Source organism: Pholis gunnellus (assembly GCF_910591455.1).
Source record: "Pholis gunnellus genome assembly, chromosome: 15".
Classification (NCBI taxonomy): domain Eukaryota; kingdom Metazoa; phylum Chordata; class Actinopteri; order Perciformes; family Pholidae; genus Pholis; species Pholis gunnellus.
The window spans coordinates 1,343,541-1,371,432 of NC_136542.1; the positions used below are offsets into that span (position 1 = coordinate 1,343,541).

The 27,892-nt window shown below is 44.1% G+C and overlaps 1 protein-coding gene across 1 annotated transcript in view; it reads right to left on the reverse strand.

Moving 5' to 3' along the window:
• Window positions 1-878: 878 nt before the first annotated feature.
• arhgap5 (Rho GTPase activating protein 5) overlaps window positions 879-27,892 on the reverse strand; it is a gene marked incomplete at its 3' end in the record, with an annotated part of 36,005 nt that continues 8,991 nt past the window's right edge. The window contains exons 3-7 of the mRNA XM_079174436.1: window positions 26,399-26,552; window positions 7,488-7,565; window positions 5,110-5,241; window positions 2,123-2,228; window positions 879-1,197 (exon numbers count right to left, since the gene is read on the reverse strand). Coding sequence (XP_079030562.1) covers window positions 879-1,197; window positions 2,123-2,228; window positions 5,110-5,241; window positions 7,488-7,565; window positions 26,399-26,552 — 789 coding nt within the window. The remainder of the gene's footprint in view (window positions 1,198-2,122; window positions 2,229-5,109; window positions 5,242-7,487; window positions 7,566-26,398; window positions 26,553-27,892) is intronic.

Genomic DNA, 27,892 nt, shown 5'->3' on the forward strand with positions numbered 1-27,892 from the left:
GAGACTAAAAGATAATCCACAATGTGTTATGTTCCTGTGAGGAGTTCACAGGTTAGTTCTGGTATGAAGTCACGTTCTCCTCGTCTCCTCCTACTGACCGCCTTCTGGGTCAAAGGGCAACAGAAGAAGAAGAAGAGGAGGAAGAAGAAGAGGAAGAGGAAGAAGAAGAATATTTTCCTTTTGCTGAAATGTCAAAAAACAGTCAGTGAGTCAGTCAAACATCTAATAAGTGTTTCCATATTTGAGTTGCAGTCGTGGGGACTCTTTGAGTTTTTACTTCCCTTTTCTGTAGTCTCGGACCAGGACCAGGGGGACAGGGTTTTAAGGGGGACAGGGTTTTACAGGGGGACAGGGTTTTACAGGGGGACAGGGTTTTACAGGGGGACAGGGTTTTACAGGGGGACAGGGTCTTAAGGGAGGGCAGGGTCTTATGCTCAGGACCCCAGTGTGCTCTATCATGAGGGTAAAGGGGGAGGAGGGGAGGAGGGGGGGAGACCCTGCTAGACGATCAAATCAGTTCCATCATCGACTCATTTCAGTCTCACAAAAAGGGGCCGTCGGATCCAAAACATTAGTTCCCAAAAAAAGAAAAGAAAGGTGACATCCGTTTGTAAATTCTCTAATCCGGGGTTTAGCGGCGCAGGACGAGCCGATCTCACGGATTAGTTTAATCCAACAAACGGTGGATGTGTCTCTAAGCTCCTTCACCTCCAAACAGCAGCTGCACCGACGGGTTATTTCATTATTTATTCTAACAGCAGACCGCCGTTTGGAGACGACCTCCGGGGTTAGAACAACCCCCTAGGCTTTTTTTTTGTTGTATTTCCCAGCATGCCTTTTCCCCCACACGACCCCCCCCCCCCCCCCCCACACACCTCCTAGATGAGCGGGTCGTGGTGCAGCGTGTGCTGGATCTGCTGCGGCTGCAGCGGCGGCGGCAGCTGCAGCGGCAGCAGAGCCTCCACCATGCTGTGGCAGTGCGGCGGCGGCGTGCCCTCGCTGCCGGAGCTCTCGGCCATCTCGCCGCCGTGGAAGAAGTAGTCGCTCTGCAGGATGAAGGACTCGATGACGGCCTGGTTCAGCTTGGTGGAGGACAGCGTGTCCTTGTTCTCGAAGTCGGGCCTCATCAGCGTCGGCCAGAAGCAGATGGACAGGTTGTCGGCCGTCATCAGGGTGGTCTTGCTGTGCTGGCTCACCCTGAGGAGCAGAGAACGCTTAGAACGTCACAAACCGAAGCTAACGCTCCACAGACGTCTCGCGTTTCATGTTTCACGTCCTCTGATGTGACGGCTGAGGCTGATTAACTCGTTATGTTTGTGTCCGCTGACGTCTGACAGCAGGAAAAGTCTTCTGCAAGTTCACGACTTTATAATCTCTGAGAATATCAACTTTACCACAAGATATTTGTTGATAAATACTTTCTGCACACTTAACTCTTTCTGGAAACATTCAAAGCAGAGCAGGAAGCTTCAGATGGAAATCTGTAGTGAATTATTATCTCAAATAAGCCACAAACTACAACAAGTTTAGTAAATCCCACTTGGAACACTTCTACAAATAAACCTCCCATAAAAAGAGAGTTATAGGATTATATAGTTACATATGTAACGTTGTTTGTTGTTGCATGAGGCCCAATGAGACACCATGCAGCTGTCTGAACATCGTTCTTTAAACAAAGAGTCAATCTCAGAAACAAATGAAGACTAAAGAGGAACAAGAGGAACATTTCCCTCCTGTGTCCGTCGTCCTGCTCTGATGTTCAGCCTCATCAGAATGCTGCACGTTTACGAGAGACACTGAAGGAATAACCTCAGGAATAACCCCACATGCACTCAGAATCAAAGTGCACGTGAAGAACAAAGAAACGGTTCAGACTCTCAGAACGAGTCGTTTACAGAGTCAGCTTCTAGTTCTGACGCTTCCTGCTGCGATATGTTCACTGTCCACACACACGTACGTTCATTAGAGCGCCGAGGCATTTAGGAGAGTGTGTGTGTGTGTGTGTGTGTGTGTATCTGACTGTGTGTGTGTGTGTGTGTATCTGACTGTGTGTGTGTGTGTGTCTCTGAGTGTGTGTGTGTGTGTGTCTCTGAGTGTGTGTGTGTGTGTGTGCGTGTCTTACCTGTTGAGGTGTGTGATGATGTATTTAAAGACCTGGTAGTTGACGGAAGGAAACTTCTTCACAATCTCACGCAAGACCTGCAGACGCTCGATGTAGTCCACGATTTCTAACACACAACCACACACACAAACACACACACACACACACACACACACACACACACACACACACACACACACACACACACAGGGAGAGAAGACAGAAGGTGTTTAACATTTTACACACACTCTCTCTTGGGAAACGGAAATTATTCTCTCTGGAAAAACAAAAGGCCGAGACGCTGCCAAGAGCAACTCCCACGCTGTGCGCACGCACACGCACACACACACACACACACACACACACACACACACACACACACACACACTCTCACACTCTCACACTCACACACACACACACACAGCTCTATCCTGCATCACGTCTCGCTGGGTGAAATCAAAGGAGGTCCGTTGAGGTTTTTTTGCAGAGTGAGAAAATAAACAGACGACTTCATGAAGTCAGAACCAAACAGCTGATTCAAGACTAGAAATAAAACATAAAACACTTCATATCTGTAGTTTACAGTGTTTCACTGCCTGTGATGTGCAACACTTTAATGTTTCTTGAACTGTTTCTCATATATTATATTATTATTGTCTGTGTTTATGATTATTAACACATTATTTAAAGCCGTAACTCAACAGAGGAACGCAGCAGATCCTCACATTTGAGACGATTTATTCTTATTTATGAAAACGTTTGATCTCCTAAATGATGACTCGGGTATTTAAACAATGAGACTGACGTCAGATTAATAATATTTATCAGATCAAATGAATTAACATTAAAAAGGTCCAGAGCTCATCTTTGATATTATTGATGTTCAAATGAACTGACTCATTATTCGGGATCCTCTCCGGCCCTTTAAGAAGCTGTATTAGTATATTTTAATGCATACAAAGTATTTTAAATATCGCGTATTTTGATTGTGAATCATTTTATTTTGATTGTGAATTATTCGGCTCTTAGTTGAGTGTAAAACGTGAATTAAGCTGCAGAAAAACATGATGTAATATTTAAGAGATATGGTACAGATAATGATATATTATATATATTATATATCATTATATGACCTGATAAAACGTGAAGCTGTGTAAGACAATAACATTGTAAAATGAAGCGGTTGTATATTCCTGGAGAGCGTCTCCGTCTCCTCTCCAGAGATTCCATCACTTTCCCGGAGCTCGTTGGAGCTGAAACTCGCTGATGAAATATTTAAGGAGCAGATGTGAAATAAGAGCTTCTTCCTCCGGATGTCACAACAAAGCTGCTTCTACACGGCTCTGAAGATCCACACGCTCCTGGAGCAAAGTCATGAATCCCTGCTGCCGTGTATCGGCATGAAGAAGAGTTTACCCTCCGCACTGACTTAATCATCCACAGGATGCACCTCACACCGTGTACCCACAATGCAATGCGTTCTGTGCGGCGATAAAAACCGCAGAAGGTTGAGTTTGAGTCACGCTTTCATGAAACTTTAATGATTCCTGCGGAAAGAAACGAGGTCTGGAGGGAAAAATAAAATATAGATATGAAGTGAGCGCATGAATGAAAACATGAATAGAAACAGAGAAAGGACACGAGGATCAGTGAATGAGTGAAGGAGTGAATGAATGAATGATGTGAGGAGTTCTAACAGGAAAGAAAGTCTGTCACTATAAGTCCGTCCAACATCATGTTCTTCCTTTTAATGACGACTAAACGTGACGTGAACTGACGGCTTCTGGCCACATTCAAAGCTCAAATGATCGCAATTCAGAGCAACAGGTGTTTCAGGTTAAAGAGCAACCGTGTTAGCTGGTGACTCTCAGCTGAATGGTTGCTCGTAGTAACTTAGATAAATGGATGATCGATAATAAACACAGATATTTAAAATGTCTTTAACGAGGACTCCTTCGTGTTCTGTTGGTGTTTTAAACAGCTGAGAGTGTCACCAGGTAACACGGTCACTGGATAAACCGATACACCGGCTACGGCTGCGAGCTGTTAAACGTGTCGACTCCTACGGTCCGTCTGGTGACTCGGAGCTCGTAACGTCTCTCTACACGCCGGGTTTATCCACCAGATACACGTTTATGTCTGGACTCCAGGTCTGGAAAGTCACTTTAAGTTTAAGTTGCAAACGTCATCTTGTTTGAATCTGTAAACGCTTGTGAACGCAGCTTCTCTTCTTCTACACGGACACACAGCAGCAGCCCAAAATAAAACACTAATTTCCTGTCCAGGTTCAGGAGGTCAAGAGTCAAACAGTCGATGTCGTCTGAGAGGTGACAGGAGAGAGAGAGAGAGAGAGAGAGAAGGGGAAGAGGGGAGGGAAAGAAAGAAAGAGGGAGAAAGGTATCAAAATAAAAAAAGAAAGAAGTAGAGAGGAACATTTTCCAGAGAAGAAGAACCAGCGGAGTCTGAGTATTTTTGGCTCATTAATCTGCTGTCGTCAGCCTCAGTATCACCAACACACAACCAGGAAACACACACACACACACACACACACACACACACACACACACACACACACACACACACACACACTCATACACACACACACACACACACACACACACACACACACACACACACACACACACAGAGTGAAGATGTGTGACAGCCTGCTGCTGAGGACACAAAGCCTCTTAGAGAGAGTGTGATGTGACAGAGAGCTGTGTGACTTAACTACACTTCTACAGACAGAGAGGTGAAAATAACACGTGTGGTTTTAATCTGTATTTATATATTTTAACAGGAACAAAGTCAACGTCTAAGAGATTAAAAGTAGTTTTGTAAAATGTCATTTTATGTTATTAACTTCATGTCAAAAGTGTATTTTCATGCATATTTATATCAAAGTTCACAGCTTTCCCATCAGTATTTCTTCTTCACTACTTGTTAATTCATGACTCAGCTTGTTTGTGTGTGTATGTGTGTGTGTGTGTGTGTTTGTGTGTTCTTACTTGCGGCCTCCACCAGCTCCGGGTGCAGACTGTAAGGGATCAGCGGGTCGGGCAGGTCAGCGAAGAAAGCCTTCAGAGCTCCGGCAGCAGCGTTCACCGCCACGTCCATCACCACGAAGTCAATACAGGGATCTATAGAGGGGGGGGAGAGAGAGAGAGAGAGAGAGAGAGCGAGAGAGAGAGAGAGACTTAGTTTTTAATAATAGTTCATCTTTACATGGCAACAGAATATGTACAATTGTGCAGAATATGAACAATTGTGAGTATGAATAATTGTATATTATAAACCATAATTAAAACCGTTCTTTAGGGTTCTCATTCATTATTATGAATGTTATTAAATGTGCAGCATGAAAATAATCGACAAACACTGTGCTCATTGACTATAGAGTTCACCTCTGAAGACCGTTTAGGACCACGTGAAACTCAGACCTGGGTCAGATAATCCACGTTGACCCATTCATGACTTCACTGGCTCGGTGCTTCAGTTTGAGAGGATATGAAGGAGCTGGTGAGCAGCTCACAGCTGAGCTTTGTGTCTGAGCCGCTCTCTGCTCTCAGCTAACAGAGGTTAGCGTCCGTCTGTCCGGAGGCACAGAGGCCCGAGTGTGTCTCTGATGCAGCAGCAGGAGCTGGAACCCGAAACACGTCGGATCAGAACAAGAGATCTTCTGCTCTGTTGTTCCAGAGAGGGAAAGCTGTCGCCGTCAGGACGAGTCACACGACCGGTGGCAGCTTTCTAGTGAACCCTGAGTAAAAATATACTGTGTACCAGCCAGCAACCTCCGGTTCCACCGCGTGAAGCTGATGCTTCACGTGTTAAAGCTGCATTCTCTCTAGTGTCCACCAGGGGGCGACTCCTCTGGTTGTATAGAAGTCTATGAGAAAATGACTCTACTTCTCTCTTGATTTATTGATTTATTACCTCAGTAAACATTGTCAACATGAGTTCACGATGACTACGTCCACTTCTTATGTACATCTGTGGTAATGAATGCTGGTAAACACCAGAGATACAGGAGGACAAATTCATCTCACTTCCTGTTCTGACGCGGTCAAATGGTGACGGGAAGGAGGAGGAAAAAAATAAAAGGAGGGGAGGAAAGGGAGTGAGAAGGAGGACAGAGCGCTGAGGAGACACGACAGCTGTCACACTGAATCTGAAGACTGCACGCACGCACACACACACACACACACACACACACACACACACACACACACACACACACACGGAAATAAAAAGATATTAAAAACAGGAAATGAAACAGAAGACATAAACTACACGATGTGTTGATAGTTTGTGTGCACGAGCACACACACGTGCACATCTGTGAGTGAGTTCAGACTACAGTGAAGGAGCATTCAGTCGTAGTTCTGTCAAAAATAAAACGTCAATCTTCATTTATGTCTCCTCCTGTTTTCTGAAATCCTTCTGAGATGCACATGTTTTAGGTTTCACCACAAACTTCCCATCGAGGTGTAAAGAGGAGACAGAACGTGTCCAGAGGGAAACTGTTGGGCAGCAGCAGCACAAGTCCAATAAAAGAGATAAAAGAGGAGAACACACGAAGCACGAACACAAACACCAGATCAACCGCTCTCACGGGTCAGAGAGACGAGGACGGAGTCTTTACGACACAAATACTGTTCAAGTATTTCACTAACAGTGATGAAGTCTCACAGTCTCTTTTAATTTACTCTCAGCGAGTCCGTAAAAAGTGAAGCCGACTTTATATTCATGTGATAAACACACAAACGTCAATCAGAAGATACAGAAAGAAAGAGAAACTAATAAATAGATTTGGTTATAATATTGTGACAGACGTGACCTCTGAACATTCATTATTATCTTCCTCATCAGACGGATTCTTGCTGCTGTGAAGCCTTTTAAAGGTGTTTCTCTGTGTTCCTGTGATGATTTAACACATTATTATGTGAAGGTCGGTGCTCTTCATGTATAATCTGTCACAGCGACACCAGAGATAGTAAATAAAGTGATCGTAATGACGGCGGGGCTATTAAACGGTGGGCCCGCGGTGACTTTATTTATTCTAACAGTGGGTTTGCTCAGCAGCTCAGCGGCACCTCGTGTGCAGGTTCCACTCTGCTCCACCATGTGTTTGTGTTTAAGCACTTCTGGTCAGCTTCTCTCTCTGCCGGCTGAATTTATTGCACACATCACTCGAAGCGCTACTCGATTGGTAACATGCGAGCTCCAGAGAACGTTCATGGGAAAATAATTTAGAAATGTGAAGGAGAACTATAACGAGGACCATCTGTGCTTTGAAACTGGGGTTCCCCGTGTGCTTCCTTGTGAAGGGTTCTAGGTCTCTGAAGGTGTATTTATGAGGTTCTGCAGGTTGTTCTGAGGTTCTTACCTTGATCAAACTGCTTCTGGATGTTGTCCTGGTCCGTCTTGTTGCCGCTGACGCGATACAGACCTTCTGTGGTCAGACCTGCGGACACAAGACGCCACACGGCTTCAGTTACAGACTTCATGGACCGTTACAGGGAAGATGAGTTCAAACAGATGGAACAACAGGAGCAGCAGTCCAGGCTTCTCTGGAACCACATGCTGAGATTGTTTTGGATCGAGTCTGAAAACATTCAAGCCATCGAGTTTCCTCAGGACTTTCCTCTTCCGAGGTGTCAACAGGAACCACACTCGCTGGTTATCCGGACTCATTTGGGCTTTTTTTCCCCTCATTAAATCTTGAGAACGCACGACACTCCAACGAGTATCGGACCCGACCACCAGCTGATCCACATGCTGCAGTGATCAAAACACAAACACACAAATACACAAACACACATGCGTGCGTTCTTTTCTGAGCCTCGAGGCATTGGGTCGAATTATTGAGCAATAAAAAACAGGCAACGACGCATCAACGAGTCACATCGTGAGTCGCTCATAAATACTTTGTTATTTCTACATCATGTAAAATGTCCCGACTCTGGAGCTTCTTAATGATCGTATTGTGAGCTCTCTCAGCTTTCTGCTCGTTGCTGTAATCATTATTTTGTGCCTGTTTCAGGTGCATTGCTAAAGATCGATATTTTCATTTCTTTCCATATAAGACATCACACAGCTGTGGTTTCTCCAGCACGTGTGGACAGATGTATTCATAATTTAACGTCTGGAGAGATGTCGAACAAGACAAGCAGCCGTTACTTATTTACAAGAGAGAGAAACGTCAACGCGAGGCAAACATTCATCCTGATGATGTCATCGATATCCACAGAGAATCTGACGACAGCAGCGAGAATCATCAGATAAACGGAGAATAAAGCGTTCGGTGTGTCTGAGCCTTCAGCAGCATGTGCACACATATGGAGACAGAGTGTCTTAATTAGAGCTATAATGTGGCTGCACACACACACACACACACACACACACAATCCATACAGGTTGTAGTTCTGCTCTGTCGCTGCTGCAAGGTCATCCACACTGCAGTATGCATGTCTGTGTGTGTGTGTGTGTGTGTGTGTGTGTGTGTGTGTGTGTGTGTGTGTGTGTGTGTGTGTGTCCCTGCAGAGGCAGTTAAGCAGAGACAGTATTATGTAAATTCAGCTTTAATGGGTTCAAGTAAATCGTGTCATATGTGGGAGTGTGTGTGTGTGTTCATTAGTATCTGGCTGTTTATCCGTGCATACGTGTCTTTGTGTGCGCTTTTACACGTGTGTGTGTGTGTGTGTGTGTGTGTGTGTGTGTGCTCTACATTCTATAGGTTTGGATTACTACACTTGTGAGGACTGACTTGCAGCCCAGAAGCTTCGACCTTCAGCCCGATGACGCTCTGATATCAGGAGGAGGAGGAGGAGGTCCTGCTTCACACGTCTGAATCATGAGACTTCTCTGCAGATTGTGGTCGTTCTGAACAAAGAGACGAACACGGAGACGTCGACCACAAACCACAAGAAGCATCCACAGAGAAATGGCTCAAATTTAAATATGAGCAGGACAGCTTGATTGACAAAGTATTTACTAAACAATACTATTTACTAAACAATACTATTTTTAAACGCACAGTTTGGGTTCCTGATTGTGATCAGCTGAGCTGCGTTGTTCTCAATGACTCTGTAAACACACAACAGTATCACTGCATCAATATGCAAATGAGTCACCTGTTGTTACACCGCTGAAATAATGGAGAGAGATTAAAGAGCTGGAAAAGTAAAAAAACAACAGAGCAGATGGTCTGTTTGCTGATCATCCACCTGGACGAAAAAACGGTGACATTCAATGAATGTACAAAAAAAGATGGCGGCAAAAGAAATAAAAAAGATCAGCTCTTTATGTTTTTATCTTCTTCCAAAGCAGAAAAACTAAACCAACGATCTGCAGTAAGCTAACCGTGTAGCTTTAGCTAGCTAGGATGCGTTTATGTGTATATTCGCTACATTGTAGCTCGATCACTCAGAAACTGAGCTACAATGTAACAAAGAGTGACAACAGCTAAATAGTTACACTTGTGCTTCAAGTGTAACTGTAGGAACTTTATTCTCACATAAGTTAGAGTTCTGCAGAGAGGAATTTTTAAGAATTCTTGTAGCTAACAGGAAGTTAGCTTCGCGCCGGTTCCCTCGACAAAAGGAGCCGATCGGATTCTCACATTTGAATTATTGCATAAAATAATCTGTGTCAAACAAACGTTTACGATACTTAGTTTGTTCATCAAGATAATCTTCACGAATGAAGTCCACTCTTATGATGTTTGAAGTGTAAAGTAAGAAGCTAACGTTTACTATTTACCAACTTAACCCTATTTCCTGTAGTGTTCATGAACTGTTACTTCAGAGTTCATTTGTACCACTCTACCACGCGCCCTGAATGCAGCATCACTCACTCACCTCTGACCTTAAAATGACAAAATGTCTCCACCCTGTAACATCTCTCTGTCCTTGTGAGGACATTTGATTCTCAACAGGATGCACACGCACACACGCACACACACACACACACAGACACACACACACACACACACACACACACACACACACACGCAGATATCAGACCTGAGAGGAAGGAAGCTAACAGAGGAGCTCATGTTTGCATGTTGGGATCTGATAAGACTCGTCCTGCTGAGATATGATCTCATATCCTGATACACACACACACACACACACACACACACACACACACACAGTACACACACACACACAGTACACACACACTTACTGTATCACAGTTCCTCTCATCACTCACTATTGTTTTTCATCTTTATCTTATCTCAAAGCTGCTTCACTGTCTGTCTGTCTGTCTGTCTGTCCGTCCATTGGCCAGTTAGTTTATTGCCGTGACAACAATCTGCTGTGGGAGGGGACAGGAAGCCAGTTCAATAAGCGAAAGTCAATCATCGTCTATTTTTAACTCTTATTTCACCGGGCAGTGTGTGTGTGTGTGTGTGTGTGTGATTGATGGATTATACAACTCCTGACTTCGAGGCCTGATTGATGAAGTTATTTGAAACTCTACCTGCAGATTAAAGCTACATAAACATGATTTAGACTATTGTGACAAACGGGAATTAATCACAATCATCACATTTATTTCCCCCGTGTGGTAAAATTAATAACATCATTTTCTGCCCACAATAAATGTTCCAGAAACAGAGCTGATGTGTTCAATCCTGCAACATAAAGAGAGAGAAGTGTTCACTGAAGTCGATGAATGAAATAAGTGTGATATTGTTGAACACACAGACTGACTGTTGTGATAACAGATCAAACACACACACTGTACGTTAACAATCATCCCCGTTGTTCACAAACCAACATCTGTGCACGCTGACCTCTGACCTCTGCAGTCAGATAAGGACTCATCAGACCGGTGTTTACGTCTTTATAAAGAGACACGTTACTCACATTAAGATGATGAGTTTCAGGTGTCGAGATAATCAGATGAAAGAAAAAGTAAAAGAACACGTAAACACGGACTCTGTGTCCGACTGTTCACCTCCAACAGGAAAGCGTCCACAACGAGATCTAAGAATGTTTTATGAACCCGCCTTCATATTTCCTTTAGCTCTGTTAGTCCACATTGTGTGGTCACATGGTGTTGGGTCTCTGATGTGTTTTATCTTCTCTTCAAACGTTTAGGGTTGAGCATCAAAAATGTATACTTTGGGTTCAGATAAATCACATGAAAACTCTCAATACAACAATGAAAGTATCCCTCTAATACAAAGCCTCGTTTCTCCTCTTCCTCTGTCTCATAGAGAGACATTTAATGCCACTAAATGTGGATTCCTCCGCCGCTGAAAATAGTCCACAACAAACGCACTGAGAGTAGCCCATTGTTGTTTTGGTCTTTTTTAAATGGAGAAAAGGGTTAAAACACATTTGTATTACCTAGATTATCATATGGAAGAAGGTATCGCCATGAAACCAAAACTGGGGCACAGATATTAAACATTTAAAAACAAGTGCCTTCAGCCTGCATTCTCTCTAATGTCCACCAGGGGGCGACTCCTCTGGTTGTATAGAAGTCTATGAGAAAATGACTCTACTTCTCTCTTGATTTATTACCTCAGTAAACATTGTAAACATGAGTTTATGGTCTCAATCTCTAGTTTCAAGTCTTCTTCAATACAGCATGATGTTCATTTAGTAAATGATGGTCCATTTAGAGTCACACAGACCATAAAGCAGGGGATGCTTTAGGGGCGGGGCTACACAGTGATTGACAGGTCGACATCCCGGCCGTTGTCCAGTCTGAGAGTTGCTAAAGTTCTGTTTTTGTTGCTACTAGCGTTAGCTTGTTTAAAAACCTGCTGGTTTCCACTTCATATCAGCAGATCCCAGCCTCACATGTTCCAGCCCCTCAAATCCAGGACATTAAGGTCTCATCCCCGCGCTCATTATGAAATGCGGTCTGACATGCGAACATGCACCGACTCCTACGAGGAAGATGAATGTGCAGGTAGGAGCTGTTTTCTTTGTTCCCAGAGGACACTAAAACACAACTTTTCCCACAATCCATTGGCTGAGAAATGAGCTGAGCTTTCTGGTCTGGAAGTCATTCTGCTGCCGATAGTGTGTGTGTGTGTGTGTGTGTGTGTGTGTGTGTGTGTGTGTGTGTGTGTGTGTTTCTAACACACAGCTGTGGTCTGGTGGAGTCATCATTTTCTCCGTTGGTGTGTTAATTTAATGACCGACCCTACACACAACCATGGGTCAATATAAATCAATACAAAGGCTGCAAGGAGAGTGTGTGTGTGTGTATGATTTAATATCTGGGCACCTTGGGTAACAAGATCCATACCCCCGCCACACACACACACACACACACACACACACTCTCAGACAACATCTGCAGTCTGCTTTCAGCCTGAAATCGTTACAATAGAAGAATCACAATTCCATCAAATGTAGACTTTGTCTGATTCTTCACATCGCTCTGAAACTAAAATCTGAGCCACAGAGGAAGTTTCAGCAGATTACAACTCAAACTTTCAATAAATGAACGAACACGATGAACAGAAGGTAAAGAGGTTACAGCTTTGTGTTGAAGAGATATCTACTGTGGTTAGCATGCTAACCTGCTAGCTCCAGCCCGTCCCGTCTTGTAATACCACGTTTAACCTGGAGAGGCGATAGTGAGACACTGTAGCGTTTGTGTTTAAAGCCTTGAGTTTGCCGTCGCTAACTTGGTTTACGGCCGTCGCCGTGTTGTTATTGCCCAAAAATCGCAGCTTTTTTCAGATGTAAACATGATTAAACACGACTGAGTCGTCGCATAAACTTCTCATAAAGTGAGTGAATAAAGAATAAATGAACAAATCCTACAGAAGAATATAAAACACCGACATGTTTAACATGTATGTGTGACATAAACACTTCATTTACATTTAATATTGTGTGTCGCAGACAAGACAGCTGTTTAAAAAACAAACAAAACTTAAATAATTACAGGAATGAAGAAGTCACAACATAAACACGCCAGCAACAAAGCAACACACACACACACACACACACACACACACACACACTGACCTGAGCTAAGTGTAATCACAGTGTGTGTGTGTGTTGACAGTAGGACAGATGTCCAGCTTTCAGGAAGCGACAGGAGCAGCCGACAATACGCCCACACCGTCTCACACACACACACACACACACACACACACACACACACACACACACCTATTTCCAATGTAAGAGAGACAGATGGGCCAGTTTTATAAATAAAGACATCAAACTGCAGCTACCGAGCTACTGCTCTATTCACACACACACACACACACACACACACACACACACACACACACACACACACGTTATTTGCAGCAGAATGTGATGAATGATGATGAGACCTAATTTATATATTAGTTAGTTATATTTCAACACAAACACACAAACTAACAACCGACTTCTTCTCTCCTGCAAACTACAACATGAGGAACACATGAAGAGATTCGACACGTTTGAGGATTCTGTGTTTCTTGTTACTGAATTTGCTGCTTTGTGAGATTCAGCCTGTTGTTACTCTGACGGGCTGAGATTCTTGGATATGAGAAAACCAAAAAACAACCTCAGACACCTCGGATGGAGCGTTGCTTTAGACAAACATCTGTGTAGAAACTCCTTTAAAGTTCACTGTGACGACGAGAAGATCAATACGTTTCACTAAATGCACAAACATCTGCTACGACTGTGGACTGAGAGGTTTAAACGCCAGCATTAAACGCCAGCATTAACAGGTCAGCTAACACACACACACACACACACACACACACACTTAGGGTGAGGCTAAGTGACGACGGGGGAGAAGAGGATGGAGAGATGAGATAACGATGAGATGGAGAGGAGAGAGGAGAGATGGAATGAGGAGAGCTTCACAGGAGACGGATGAGAGGAAGATGATGAAGAGGAGGCAGAGGAGGAGGAGGTAACAGGAGAAAAAAGATGAAAAGATGAAAGGAAAGAAGGGAAGATGAAAAAGAAAAGGGATTAAAGAGGAGACAAAGAAGAGGAGAGAGAGAGAGAGTCAGCACCTCGTGTTGTACAACATGGCCGACTAAACGCTCTCCTGAGACCTTCATCAAAGCCTCTGCATCATCAGAGACACACACACAGCTACTGCTGAGTGTGTGTGTGTGTGTGTGTGTGTGTGTGTGTGTGTGTGTGTGTGTGTGTGTGTGTGTGTGTGTGTGTGTGTGTGTGAAGCCTGCAGCAAGGTGCTCTCTGAGGTCAGTGGCTCTCAGGAGGGCGACAGACTGACGTGTCTGGAACAGCAGGACTCCAGAAATCCTCTCCACACTGTCCCATCAGCAGCGACACGGCCCAGCTGTTAAAGGACTCGTACACTTTATTTTACTTTACAATCCTGAACCAGCATTCTGCTCTCAGACCTGGAAGTAGTCCATCACTGTGCCTAAAGTGCTGACGGCTCACATTTCTTAAATTCAACTAATTATGGGAGTTTCTGTGGTTACGCAAGAACCCAATTAAAAACGATGGCAGCTGTAACCAGAGTCACACACAACAAACACTCACCAGAGGAATCTGAAACTGAGCAGAAACAAAAAGCCCAAATCTGAACCAAACTTTGATGTGGAAACGATCATTTAAATCACTCAAAATGATGCTGAACGAGGAGAACTGAAAACACGGCGACTCGCTCCTGATTGGCTCAGAAGGAGACGACAACAGAGAGGCGGGACATCTTTACCGCCCGAGTTCATTTTAACAACTCAAATTCAGCTGAATGTTTAAAAAAAAAGGATCGATTTGATCTACGCGTGACTGGAGCTTCTCCAAACATCAGTTCTATTAAATACAGTTTACTGGCGTTTACGTGATCGTATGATTACGCAATAATTTACTGATGTATTCATGTGTTTAAAACTATTCAAACTACCTCATTGGGAGTCACTATGAAAAGTAGAATGAAACACGTCTATTTATAGACAACGTGTTGCACCAAAGTTAGGTTTTTAGCAGAAAACGGCTCGATTAAAGCTGTAATTTAACACCAAACTAAAAGGAATACTCGTCTCTGATTGGCTGGCGGGTCCTCAAACACACGTCGAACATGAGATTATCAGAGCTTAAAGTAGTCGAGTAACGACTCATCTTTACGTCACGTTCATCGCGTGTTTGGTAACGTGGGACGTTTCGAGCCACTAGATCTTAATCAGGAAAAAGAAACAAGAAAGAATGTTGCTTCAGCTGCAGGAGAGAGAAATATCTCAAAACTTTGGCAAAGAACTTTTAGCAAAAGAAGATGAAGTGAGAGATTCTCTCCGTTTGTAGTTGAGTCCGTCTGTTAAATGGCCGGTGATGTAATCCAAGGTGCCCCAATTAAACGGAGCTGGCAGAGGGAAGGACACTCTGATTTACCTCTCGCTCCACTTCACACATTATCTCCTTATTGCTCACATTGAAGTCCACGCAAGCAAAGCGTGGGTCACTCTCGCTCTCTGCTGCCGGTTGTTTTCAGCACGCTCACATGTTGGCTGGCGGCGTCGAGGATAAATATAAAGATATATATATATATATGTATAAAGATATAAAGAAGAGAAAGAGAGGGAGAAGGGCAACATAAGGGCTTTTCAAGGCAAACTAATGGACGACTGGACTGCTCAAACACAGCCACACACACACACACACACAAGCCCCCCATTAGACCAGATGACTGCCTCGGAGCCAGGTGGCATCGCACTCGCCTCTATCTTTCTCTGCACACAATCTGCCCCGAGGACACACACACACACACACACACTAGTCCATCTTAACACCACTCACACACTCTCTCTCTGCCTCCCTGATGTAGCCGCCGGCCCGGCTCAAACCGGCCTCGTCTGTCCCCCATAATGCTCTGCTGCTGCACAAACGCTCGCTGGAGGCCAGAACCGATCGGCCTAATCTAATCCTCACATCCCCCCCCCCTCACCACCCCCCCCCCCTCACTTTAAGAAACACTGAGAGAGACTTCATCCACAGAGTGGTTTTCAGGAGGATCTGTGTCCACACTGAGATCAACTTCTTCTTCTTCTTCTTCTTCTATTCAGCAAACACAGTAATTGTTCATCACAGCCAACATGATGTGAAATAGAGAAATGTACAATAAGAAATGTGAAAAAAACATGAAAAACATGAAAACGTATCCGCTTTAAGGTGGAAGAGATGTTTGTGTGAAACACTTTGAAGTGCTTTAGTTCACAGTGTGAAATATAAAGTTTGAGAATATGTAGTTGATGTAATGTATTACGTCACAGCTCAATGTAGCATCCAATGACACAGAGAAGCTAAAACAAGCACATTTGTTCAAGAAATGATCTTTAAAAACAGTCTCCAGAAACATCTGGAGACTCATTGTTACGTAGATCGGCCTCTCTGTGATTTGAATAATTTCTTCAACTTTAAATACAACTGAATGTACGATTTAGTTACATGTTTCTGTCGACTAGACAACTGTTGAGATGAGAAACTCACAGAGATCAGTCACGTCCGTGGTTTGTGATCATGTGATCAGTGTGTTAGATCAGCTACAGAACAAAGACAGCAGCAGCTTCTCTCTGGAGACGATCACAACAAACACACCAAGACAAGAGCGAGGATGAAAGAGGCTTCACCTATTCACCAGGAGAGGGGGGGGGGTAATGGACACACACACACACACACACACACACACACACACACACACACACACACACACACACACACACACACACACACACACACACACACACTCTCTCTCCTATCTCTTGGTGTCTCGGAGTCGGTGAGCAGGAAATCCAAAGGGAAGAGATTAAGACTACAAGCTGGGGAGCAGGATGTCATGCAGAGTGTGTGTGTGTGTTTGTGTGTGTGTGTGTGTTTGCGTGTGCATACATGTGTGTTATGAAGATAAATGTGAATCAAAAACTGTAAATGTGCTTCAATTTTGAAGGAAAAACTGAACAAAAAACGTAATCAAGTAGAGACTCAAGAGCCTAAAATTAGGTTGTTACGTAACACACACACACACAGACACACACACACACACACACACACACACACACACACACACACACACACACAGTCATGTGTCAAAGCCATGACGTCCTCTGTAACCGCTACAACCCAGACGCAGCCTCACCTCTGTGAGACCACAAGTACCACAAACATCCTCACACACACACACACACACACACACACACACACACACACACACACACACACACACACACACACACACACACACACACACACACACACACACACACACACACACACACACACACACACACACACACACACACACACACACACACACACACACACTTTAAGCTCCAGTTCGTCTCAGACAGCAGCCGGTGACTCAGACACCTGAAGTGTTGGGAAACGTTGGCGTGACTCAGCTTCAGTTACGACATCGCTCACAACAGAAGAAACGGTCGAAGGTTCCGGTTTATCGGCGTGTAAACGGGAGCAAACACCTGCTGGGCGGATCCACGAGGAGACTTTGTTCTTCCTGGTTCGCTGGAGAAATGTTTTGTGTGAAGTAAAAAAACAAGAACAAGAACTGGAATAAAGTCTTTGTGATAATAAAGCTGGAAACTCCTACTTAATGAAATACGCACAGGACAAACGTCAGCGTGACTCTAATAAGATAAAAACACAGCAGATTGTTGTGTTAACATGTTTCACATTAACACAGGAAGTACAGTCTCTAAGCTAGCTGCATGGTTTTATATTTATCACACAAACATGCAGCATTTAGGACCGATTATCTCCATCTTGTCCTATTATTCAGTATAGTGTACATAATGTTCTTTATTTGTTTACTTGTGTCGGCATTAAGAAGTGAAACACAACTTGTTTTTAACTGCACACACGACAATAAACTTGAGTTTGGACTGAAATACGTCGACGTGTTGTAAATTCTGCAGCGTCGTGGTTCAACGTGGCTGCAGGTTCATGCTGACACACCCGTCCTTCACAAACAATGGATTAGCATAATGCTAACGTGAATGGCTAGTCTGTTAGATGTGCCGTCGCTGCATTATACGTTTTATTTATTAAAAAGACTGGATTTATGCAACGAGCAGAAGTTGATCTCCTTATATAGAGAAATGGGGGCGTGGCTAAATGACAACTGGCCGCCAATTCTGCATGCAGACTTGTGTTCTGTGCAACATTTATCCACATTTTAGAGAATTAAGCGAGTTTCTTCTTCACACCAGAAGACCGCAGACAAGTGACGACCATCCCACCGGGCTGCTGGGAGCACTGGGCGCTCTGACCCGTGAACAGGAAGTTTCCATTGGACATGACGTCAGCGCAGCAGCCAGCAGAACACACACAATCAGACCCCACACACACACACCCCCACACACACACACACACACACACACACACACACACACACACACACACACACACACACACACACACACACATAAAGAAAATGTGAGAGGAGGATGAATGGAAGCGTGCCAGCAGCCAATCAATTTCCAACTTGAACTCTCACTTTGGCTGATTCCTGCTGCGGAGCTCCGAGAGCTGCAGGCGGAGACATAATATATATATAATAAATATATAATATATAATAAAGAGAAGTGGAGAGACGTAGTGTATACACAGTACTTCTTCTCTCCTGTCAGATTTTGTACCTCTTACGTCACTCTGAGCGCTCTCCGGACGACCTTTAGGGTCCACTCAGTGACGACATCCTTCCATACGTACTCGGAAACCTATGAATTATGTTTCATAAAAATGTAACTTCACTCCAGAGGAAATCCTTCTTTTCATTCTGTCAAAGTGGAGACTGGTGATCCGACTTCAAAGCAGGCTGAAAACAGCCAATAATCAGCTTTGTGTGAAGACATGGCGGCTGAATTATTCTCCTGAGCTCAGAGGTTTAAAACCGGTCCGCTGGGTCCCGACTTCATCCAGAGCCACCGGCACTAACGGGTACTAACGGGCACTAACGGGTACTATATATATATATATATATATATATATATATATATATATATATATATATATATATATATAATTATTATATATGACAGAGTGAGTGAAACACACCAAAACGAAGCTTTAAAATGTCATTTTTTATCATAAATATTTTATTCTACTTTTAAAATCTCGCCACAAACAAACCCTTTACTTTAATGAGATTCTGTGAAAAACATTAAATTGTGAGCTTCTCTGAGCAACTATGAAGTCATGATTGACTCATCTGAGACCAACAGTCAGGTGACAACAATTCAGAGAAACTTTGACTGAACTTCAGGCTGATGAGCACAAAGAGAGGAGAGAGGAGAGGAGAGGAGAGGAGAGGAGAGGAGAGGAGAGAGGAGAGAGAGGAGAGGAGAGGAGAGGAGAGGAGAGGAGAGAGGAGAGGAGAGGAGAGAGGAGAGGAGAGGAGAGGAGAGGATGTAAACATGTGAATAGTTCAATATATATGGAACCTCTACTTGTGTACACTTGACTAAATTTCCAAAATTAATTAAACTTGCATTTTTTCCTTTATTATTTATGATGGAGTTATATTGCACAACTTAAACGTTTCAGTTCTCTCTGCTTAATTATAATTATTATAAATAATAATTAAGTTAATTAAAACGTGTTTATTAAAAAGACACAAATGTTGGTAATAAATCTCTGACTCTGATGAACCGATGAGAAATTGAAGAATATCTCTAAAGTGAAACGATTTTCTCTGAACGGTTTAATTCTGTTATCAGAGCTTCTGATTAAGAAATAAAAAAAAACTCAAATGAATAACGGACATAAAAGACGAGTTTTATTCAGTCAAACGATGGAAGTTCTTCTGAGGAGCTGCTCTCCTCCCTCACATTAGACTAAGAGCTGAGGAAGATAACAAGCAGTGGGACTTCCTAATGCATCAACATCAAAACGCCATTTAATCATCTCTCTCTCCCCCTCCCTCCCTCCCTCTCTCTCCCCCTCCCTCCCTCCCTCTCTCTCTCTCTCTCCCTCTCTCTCTCTCTCTCTCTCCCTCTCTCTCTCCCCTCTGGGGAGGAGGAAACATTTAATAAAACGTCTCTAATGGAGTCGGGCAGCGAGGAGCCGTGTGGCCTCGTCGTCTGAAAGGCTTCTTCTGCGAGACCCTCGGTTCCTCTAAAGGTTTCATTCTCAGACGCCAGACGGACGTTCGGAGAGTTCCTCGTGTGTGCAGAGCGGCATTTCGGCATTTCGGAAGCCAAAAAATGAAATAGACGGCTGGATGGTTACATTTTACTGAAATTTAAAAGGCAGCAGTTTCATAAATACAAGATTTAAATATATGCAGCCTGAACTGGTGCAGACTGGAGCCTGGAGCGCGTGTGTGTGTGTGTGTGTGTGTGTGTGTGTGTGTGTGTGTGTGTGTGTGTAGGTGTGTGTGTGTGTGTGTGCTTCAGCAATTTTTTTAAAATACAAAGATGTCAGCGATTTTGGGGGCGAACAAAGAGGAAGAAAGCAGGAGAAGCCTCGCTTACACTGTTTTGCATTTTCCAGCTTTCAGATCTTTTATGAAGCGTTTTACCATCAAGACGAGCGGAGGAAGAGAGAGAAGCTGTTTTCCATCCGAGGAGACACACAGACGTGGTTTTATTTGTGTTAAATAAAGACAGAAGTATTGTGCACCGCGCTGCTGGTCGGCATATTAAAACGTGAAGAATGTGCATCAGTGAGCACTCGGATCATTATTCACTGCTGTGCTGCGTATTCATTAAACGGTTTCAGGAGGAATATTCAAATCAACAGTCTGTACGCTGGAACCATCTCTATACTTCATTTTAATGCCAGAAAGATTCAGATAATCCGTCTTCTTCTGCCTCAACAGACAGCTGAAGACGGACGTCCCCGTGTTGCATTCGAGGACAGTTGGATGATGAGACTTCGGCCCTGTAATCAGTCCGGAGGATTTCTTTTTAGCGTTTTCCTACGAAATCCAGCAACTCGTGTTAATTTCTGCTCGTTACATGCAGACCGTCTTTTTAAAATAAACTTCTGTCTTCAAGAGGGAACTCAGTTTAGGTTTAGGGGACAAAACCACAACGTTGACTTCTTGTTCCTCACGGGGAACGAACACATCGGCCTCCTGGAGTCCTGCTCCTCCTCCCACTCATCCGTGAACAACATATTTTCGGTAGTTATTGCTGTGAATACCGGATGAGACCAGCCTGAAACACGTTCAACTCCAGCAGAGTTCCTCTTCACCAAAGAGGTCGTTTCTCAAAAATCTACAACTGCCGTGTGAACGTGTGTGAGGAAACCTTCAGAATACCTCGTGTCACCTTCTCTACACGCACTATTATAAAGGAAGCCTCTTTACTCGAGCCTTCATTCCTTCTCTCTCTCTCAGGAGCGTCATCGGGTCTCCTTCATATTGGCTGCTGGTAGAAACCGGAGCTTTTGTCCCGGCGTTGAGCTTAATGCTGGAAGTACAGAGCAGAGATTGGAGCTCCTGACCTTGTGGAGTTGGTAAAACGCCGGCCGTCTCAGAGCCTGATCCTCCATCGCTGCTGCGTTTTTGCAGAAATGTAAAAGGTCAGGACCCGTCACTGCGCTACAAAGAGAGGAATCCAAGGCAGAGGCACGCTCAGTCCTCCAGAGACCAGACCAAACAAATCCTCCTTTAGATCTCCGCTCGCACGCAGAAAAACACTCATTTACTCCGACACGCGTTCAGAGAATAAATGTGAGGCTGACGACACGCTGGAGAACCAGACGGGGTTCATCTTTGGTCACTCAACACTTTGATGCTTCTCCGATCATTCAAAGAGGTTCTTATGCTCCTGACTGCTTCAGATCCGGGTAAGAAACCAACAGAGGACATCAGGATGCTTCACATGCTCACTTCACTTCAGCAGCTTTCTTTCCCTTTTTTCTTTCACTCTCATTTCTAGAGTGAATCCAAGGCAGAGGCACGCTCTGCCTTGGATTCTATTTTGCAGTGATGTCAGTGTTATTACTCTGTTGTTCATATCTGTTTGTATTCTTCTTTGTTCTTATTCTTCTGTTGTAATCTTTGATCAATAAAGTTCCTTCTTATCTCAGTGAAGTCTTACAATCGGTCGTGTCGAACATGATCACACGCAGATAAAACGATCTGATGTTGAACAAGCTGATGCCGTCAGCTGAAGAAGAATCCGATACTAGACACATGTCAATAACCACGCTGTCAACATTAAAACGTGCTCGTCACTGTTTACAACCAGCCGTCCAATCACAGAGGAGGAGGGGGCGGGACAGACACGAGAGGACAAAGCGTCACATCCTACATGTCGGCAACAACAATGGAGGACAAATTAAGACGAACCGTCCTTTGATCCAGAACAAGTTCTCTCCTTGGTGCCCACATTTTTTACTGCGGCTGATATTCCTCATCACTGCAACCAGAGCAACAAAAAAACAAAACAATAAAGCATATGAAGACAGCTGTGATCCACTGCACAGAGACGTACTAACACGTCTACTAACAGCCCCACAGAGGAAGGACATTATGGACGTGTGTCCCAGTTAATACGTCCCCATCTCACTCAGACACAAAGATGAACCACGTGGACACATCCGGCTGCTCACTTTCAATTTAAAACGGGCGTTTTTTAAGGCCACCTGTTCTCTTTCAGGACCCTTGAAGGCTTCAGTTCGTTCTCTTTTCTGTTGCAGGGCTGCGAGGCCCTCTGGGAGGCCTGTGAGTTGTGTTATAATTAGAAAGTGGTGACTGGAGCGCACTAAAGAAAATGATAACAAGCAGGAAACAGAACAAACATCATATTTATTTAATAGGCAGCATTTTATCTCAAGAGTTCACTTCCACTCTTAAAACAGAACTCCTGACACACAGACGAGCTCTTAATTAGCTCGTTCCTGGAGAAACGCCACGTCGAGGTTTCACCATAAAACCTGAGAACGTTAGATGTGCACACACACACACACACACACACACACTTATCAGCCACACAAATGCCAGCAAATGAAGGTCTCTCTCACACACACACACACACACACACACCACAGCTTCACGCCTTCAGTCACATTTACAGCCACACTCACATAAAGTCACAGCTTTTCCTCACACACTCTGAAACCACAGACACCATCGTCACCTCGCTGCCTCTCGGCCGACTACATGCGGTGAAACCAGACCAGGCGGCCGTGTGGCCTCCACACAGAACTCAAACCTACGTTCTGAGCATTGTGGATATACGTCTGAATACGTTTCTGTAGATTTGAAACGATTAGCCGATTCATTTCGTTAGTTTACCGACAAAAATATTAATCAGGAATGATTTTTAATAACAGCAGACTCAGCTCCTCAAGTGTGAATATTTGCCTGAGCTGGGATGTATTTCACTACTAGAGATAGATGCTATAGATACTGTCTGAGACGAGGCTTTTTATGAACTTTACTTTGTGAAATATGGAGTTACGTTTTCTACAGACGACCTACAAACCTGTCTTATGTTAAAGAAACGTCTAAACCAGAGCAAAGCTGGGCCAAACCATTAAACAAGGAGACAGAAACGCTATGAACCGGTCCACCGTGGAGGAGAGGAGAGCGCTAACATTTTGACTCTGACCTCCAATTAGAGTGACAAGTGTCTGTTGTTAGATGGGGAAAAAAACAGCAATAACACGACATCATGGGGAAGTTTTAATGGTTCCCATCGGGACGGAGTCTCTCCTCCCACCACGCTCACAGGTCAGACGTTAGCAGACGTTAGCAGACGTTAGCAGGGTGGATGTCTGCAGATTGAAAACTGAGCGTAATGCCAACACCCACCATCACTCTGTACATTTCTCAGGAGGACCCCACCCTCTGAGCTATGGACTCAGATATGTTCTACAGGCAGATTAAAGACGACACAAACCTCCTCCTCTCACTCCGACAGAGAAACAGCCTGAAGGGCTTTTAAAAAGCACCTCAAACAACAACACTTTCTACATCTGGTGAGAAATGAAAGCTGTTAAATCCAACAGACCGTCTGGACTTAGAGGGTTTCACGGCACTAGCCATGAAATCTCCAATACACCACTGTCAGCTGGCAGGCGTCCACACACACACACACACACACACACAACCACACGCACACACACACACACACACAACCACACACACAGCGCTGGGATTAATCCGAAATTTGGTTGGCAGCCACCAGCGGAGAGAGAGGGGGGCTCATGTAGATCCAGCTGAATATCAAAACATATTCGAAGGGGGATTTTCAGGACAGGAATTAACGGAACCAGAGCGAAGAAGAAGAAGAAGAGCTCAGGCTCAGAGCGCCGCCTTCAGAAACAGAAGCTCGCTCACGGGCAGAAACACAGGAAACGCTGCCTTTAATGTTGGTGGTGTACGTTTGCTGCACATAGGAAGGAGGCGAGGTAAAGGGAGCGCGGTGATAAGACGTGTTTTCAGTCTTGTGTTGAAGGGGTTTATATGTCGAGGGCTGGGGGGGGGGCACACTGTGTACAAATACACAAAAAATACTACCTCTAAATACCTTAAAAGAGACATTTTGTCACTTTCACTAAGACCACAACTGATCCTGAATCGAGCCCCTGAATGAATAGAAACTGACCTGAATACACAGCAGAAAAACCTCAACAGGAAGCATTACATCATCGGATATTTTGGAGAATCTGACTGGGGGGGGGGGGGGAGTTACTTGGACGTCTTTCTGCACTTTTGCTTCTTAAAGGCACTAAACATGTAAAAAAGAGCACTGGACCGAGTGTTATTACATTATGCAACAAACTCATGCAATATTAAATGTGTCTGAAATATTCATTTCAGTGGTGAGAGTTTGGGTCTTTAATATGCTGAGGGGAAGCTGTTTTTGGGGTCTGGGTTGGGGGTTTGAATCTCACTGCAGTCGTCCCTCAAGAACATTTTTATTGCACTTTCATATTTAAATAAACAGAGCGCTGCTTTCACTTTGATGTTGTGCTACATTCCTCATTCACAGAATTTGGGGGTTTGGGTGTTGAACTTCAAACCCGTTCGGTTGTACTTTGCTCCACCTCCTCTTGTGTCATTTCTGGTTCCAAAAACAAAGATGGCGACGGCTAAACAAGGCCAACGAGAGGCTTCAAAACCGTAAACCCAGCATGCACTGCGGCGGCCAGTTTGAGCTTCACATGTCCAAACTGGTCCAAAGCTTGACTCATCCAGAAAAGATCTGGTCTTCTGACACAACCACTGACTTCTGCAGTTGTCTTATTGCAGCTTTAAGGGAGCTGATGGGGATGATGAGCCTTGCTCAAGGGCATCTTAACCATTGTTGGGATGTGTAGAAAATGTATTTCACACTGACATTTCAGACTCTCTATTAATATCACCTGCAAACAAACCAAAGTGCATTTGATGTACTTGAGGTATTCCTTAAAGTTTCTCAAAACTCTTGAATTTGAACTGAGGATTTGAACTTGCAACCCTTAGGAGAGAGTAAGAGTATGTCTGACTGTGCAGACTGGTGCACCCAGCGATTGTTTTCATTACTGCCAACCAGCATCACAATTTCCCAAAGCAACATATTCTAATAGCTCCTTTTTGTCCATTTAATAGTCTAAATACCCAAAATATTCACTTCACAAATAACACAAAACAAAGAAAAGCAGCAGATCCTCACATTTGAGAAGCTGGAGCTAAATGTGGCTTTTTTTCCTGCTACCTGCTGACATGTTGTACCTTAAACTGATGGTACTTCAGCGTCGTTCATTTTTCTGACATGTTCTTACGAGTATCTCGTGTTCTTTTCTTGGGTAAATTAAGGGACGGCACGTACTCGAGTAAATCTCTCCGCTGACGTTCCTTAATCAGTTTTCTTTGATCACGGTAATCTTTCGCCATCTTATTTTGTAATCTTTCCAGCAGTGCTCTGGCAACACATCAAACGGCGTGCCAATAAAGCTCATTGAATTCAAATTGACTTGTATCGACTGGCAGCCCGGCAGGCTGGTTGACGGACCAGACAAAACATGTTTGGTGGGTGGTATCAGATCCGAGAATGAATCTCATAATAATTTAGATTCACTTCCCACTCCCACCTCAAATCATCTCCCCAGCCCCCCGTCCCTCCTCCTCCTCCTCCTCCTCCTCCTCCTCCCGCATCATTACTCGTTTGGAAAGACATGAGAGGAATTTCCACGGCAAACAACAACAAAGCTTTTGCATGTAAGAACAAACCAGCTTCACTTTGCAAGAGTTACAAAACACCAGAGAGAGCCCGGTTGCACCTGAACGCACAGGCAGGAGATAAAAGGAAAACAGACAACAAGAGAGAAGAAGAAGAAGAAGAAGAAGAAGAAGAAGAAGAGTGAGAAAACAATGGAAACAATGACTCACCTGTGCGCTCGATGTAGTCGACGCATTTGTCGATGAAGAGCGGGATGGGTCGGTCCGAGGTCACCAGGTTCTGCAGGGGAACGCCAAAATAGTTGCTCTCCCAGGTTCTCCTGGTGGGGGGGTACAGAGGCTTCGGGGGCTTGGAGGATTTTGGCTATAAAGTGTTGGGGGGGGGGAGAGGAAGGGAAGAGGAGAGAGCAGAGGAGAAAGGGGGATGGAAAGGAGTAAGAAGGGAAGTAGGGAGGGAGAAATGAGGAAATAGGAATGAAGGAGAAGTAAAAATGGAAGAAATGGGAAATTGCAAATTGAGGGACAGAATTAGAGGAAACAATCCAAAAGGGATGATGGAGGAGAGACGGTAGGGACGATAATAAAGGACGACGAGAAAGAAAAAGGGAGACAAGGGAAAGATGAGGAAAAACAAGAGAAAGGGAAGAGCATGAAGAGCATTAAGAGATAGAAAGAAGATGGAGAAAGGAGTGAAAGAAGAAGGAATTGAGGAAAAAGACACGGGGGAGAGCAGAAATGAAGAGAGGCAGAAGATAGAGAGGAAGAAGAAGAAGACGAAGAAGAGGAGGTCAGTTGGGGAATAGATCAGACAGAAAGTTAGAGAGGGAGATACAAGAGGGAGGTTCATGTGGAGGAAGATGAGAAGAAAAAAAAAGACAAAACCGTTATTTAGGACTGAAGCTGGGACGAGGCGGCTTTGATTTCCCACACTCCTCTGCTCATCAAAGTGTTGTCATGCCTACAGCGGTTACGGGACGGCGACTAAACACCTTCCATTTTGTACCTTGTGGTTGTCCTTTCGATTTTCCCTCTCTGATTATCAAAGACAGTTTGAATGTTACAACAATGCCCTGCATTCATGACGCCCGTGCAGCGCCGGCGGCTGTTCCTACGCGGATTTTGCAGACCATTATCTAACGCTCGCTCGCTCGTCTGCATGTGTGTGTGTTGCGTTGTTGTTGTCCAATCGGGCAACGGGACACTTGACAGATCGTGCACGCTGTGATTGTTTTTGCTCGACGCTGCAGTCGCTACGCACAGTTTTGGTGTGGAGTCGTCATTTCAAGTGACTACAAACATTTTCAAACGGATGTTGCTGCCTAAGAGTCGTGCAGGGCCTCAAGTTAAGTTATAGAAAATAAAAAGGGAAAATAATGAGGATCCATTCAGAGCACTGACTTTAGAAATGGAAGCATTCGTATTGCTATTTTACATTTCATGTATGGATCTCTTATGCAAATATACATGAAAGCTGTTTTGTTAGGACTGGTGTGTGTACCATCCGCTAATGTTTGCTTTTAACTGCATTATTCAAAAGCTGTTTGATTTGTCTTCATTTGCATGAGTGTTTTTCTACAGGAAAGTGCGAGCTGAATCGCCACGTGTGTGTGCATACAGTATTTGTCTTAGATGATAGGGGCTGTATTAAATGCTTGTTGCTTATATATTTGTGTGTGTGCACTAGAGAGCTGTTGTGAAGGATAA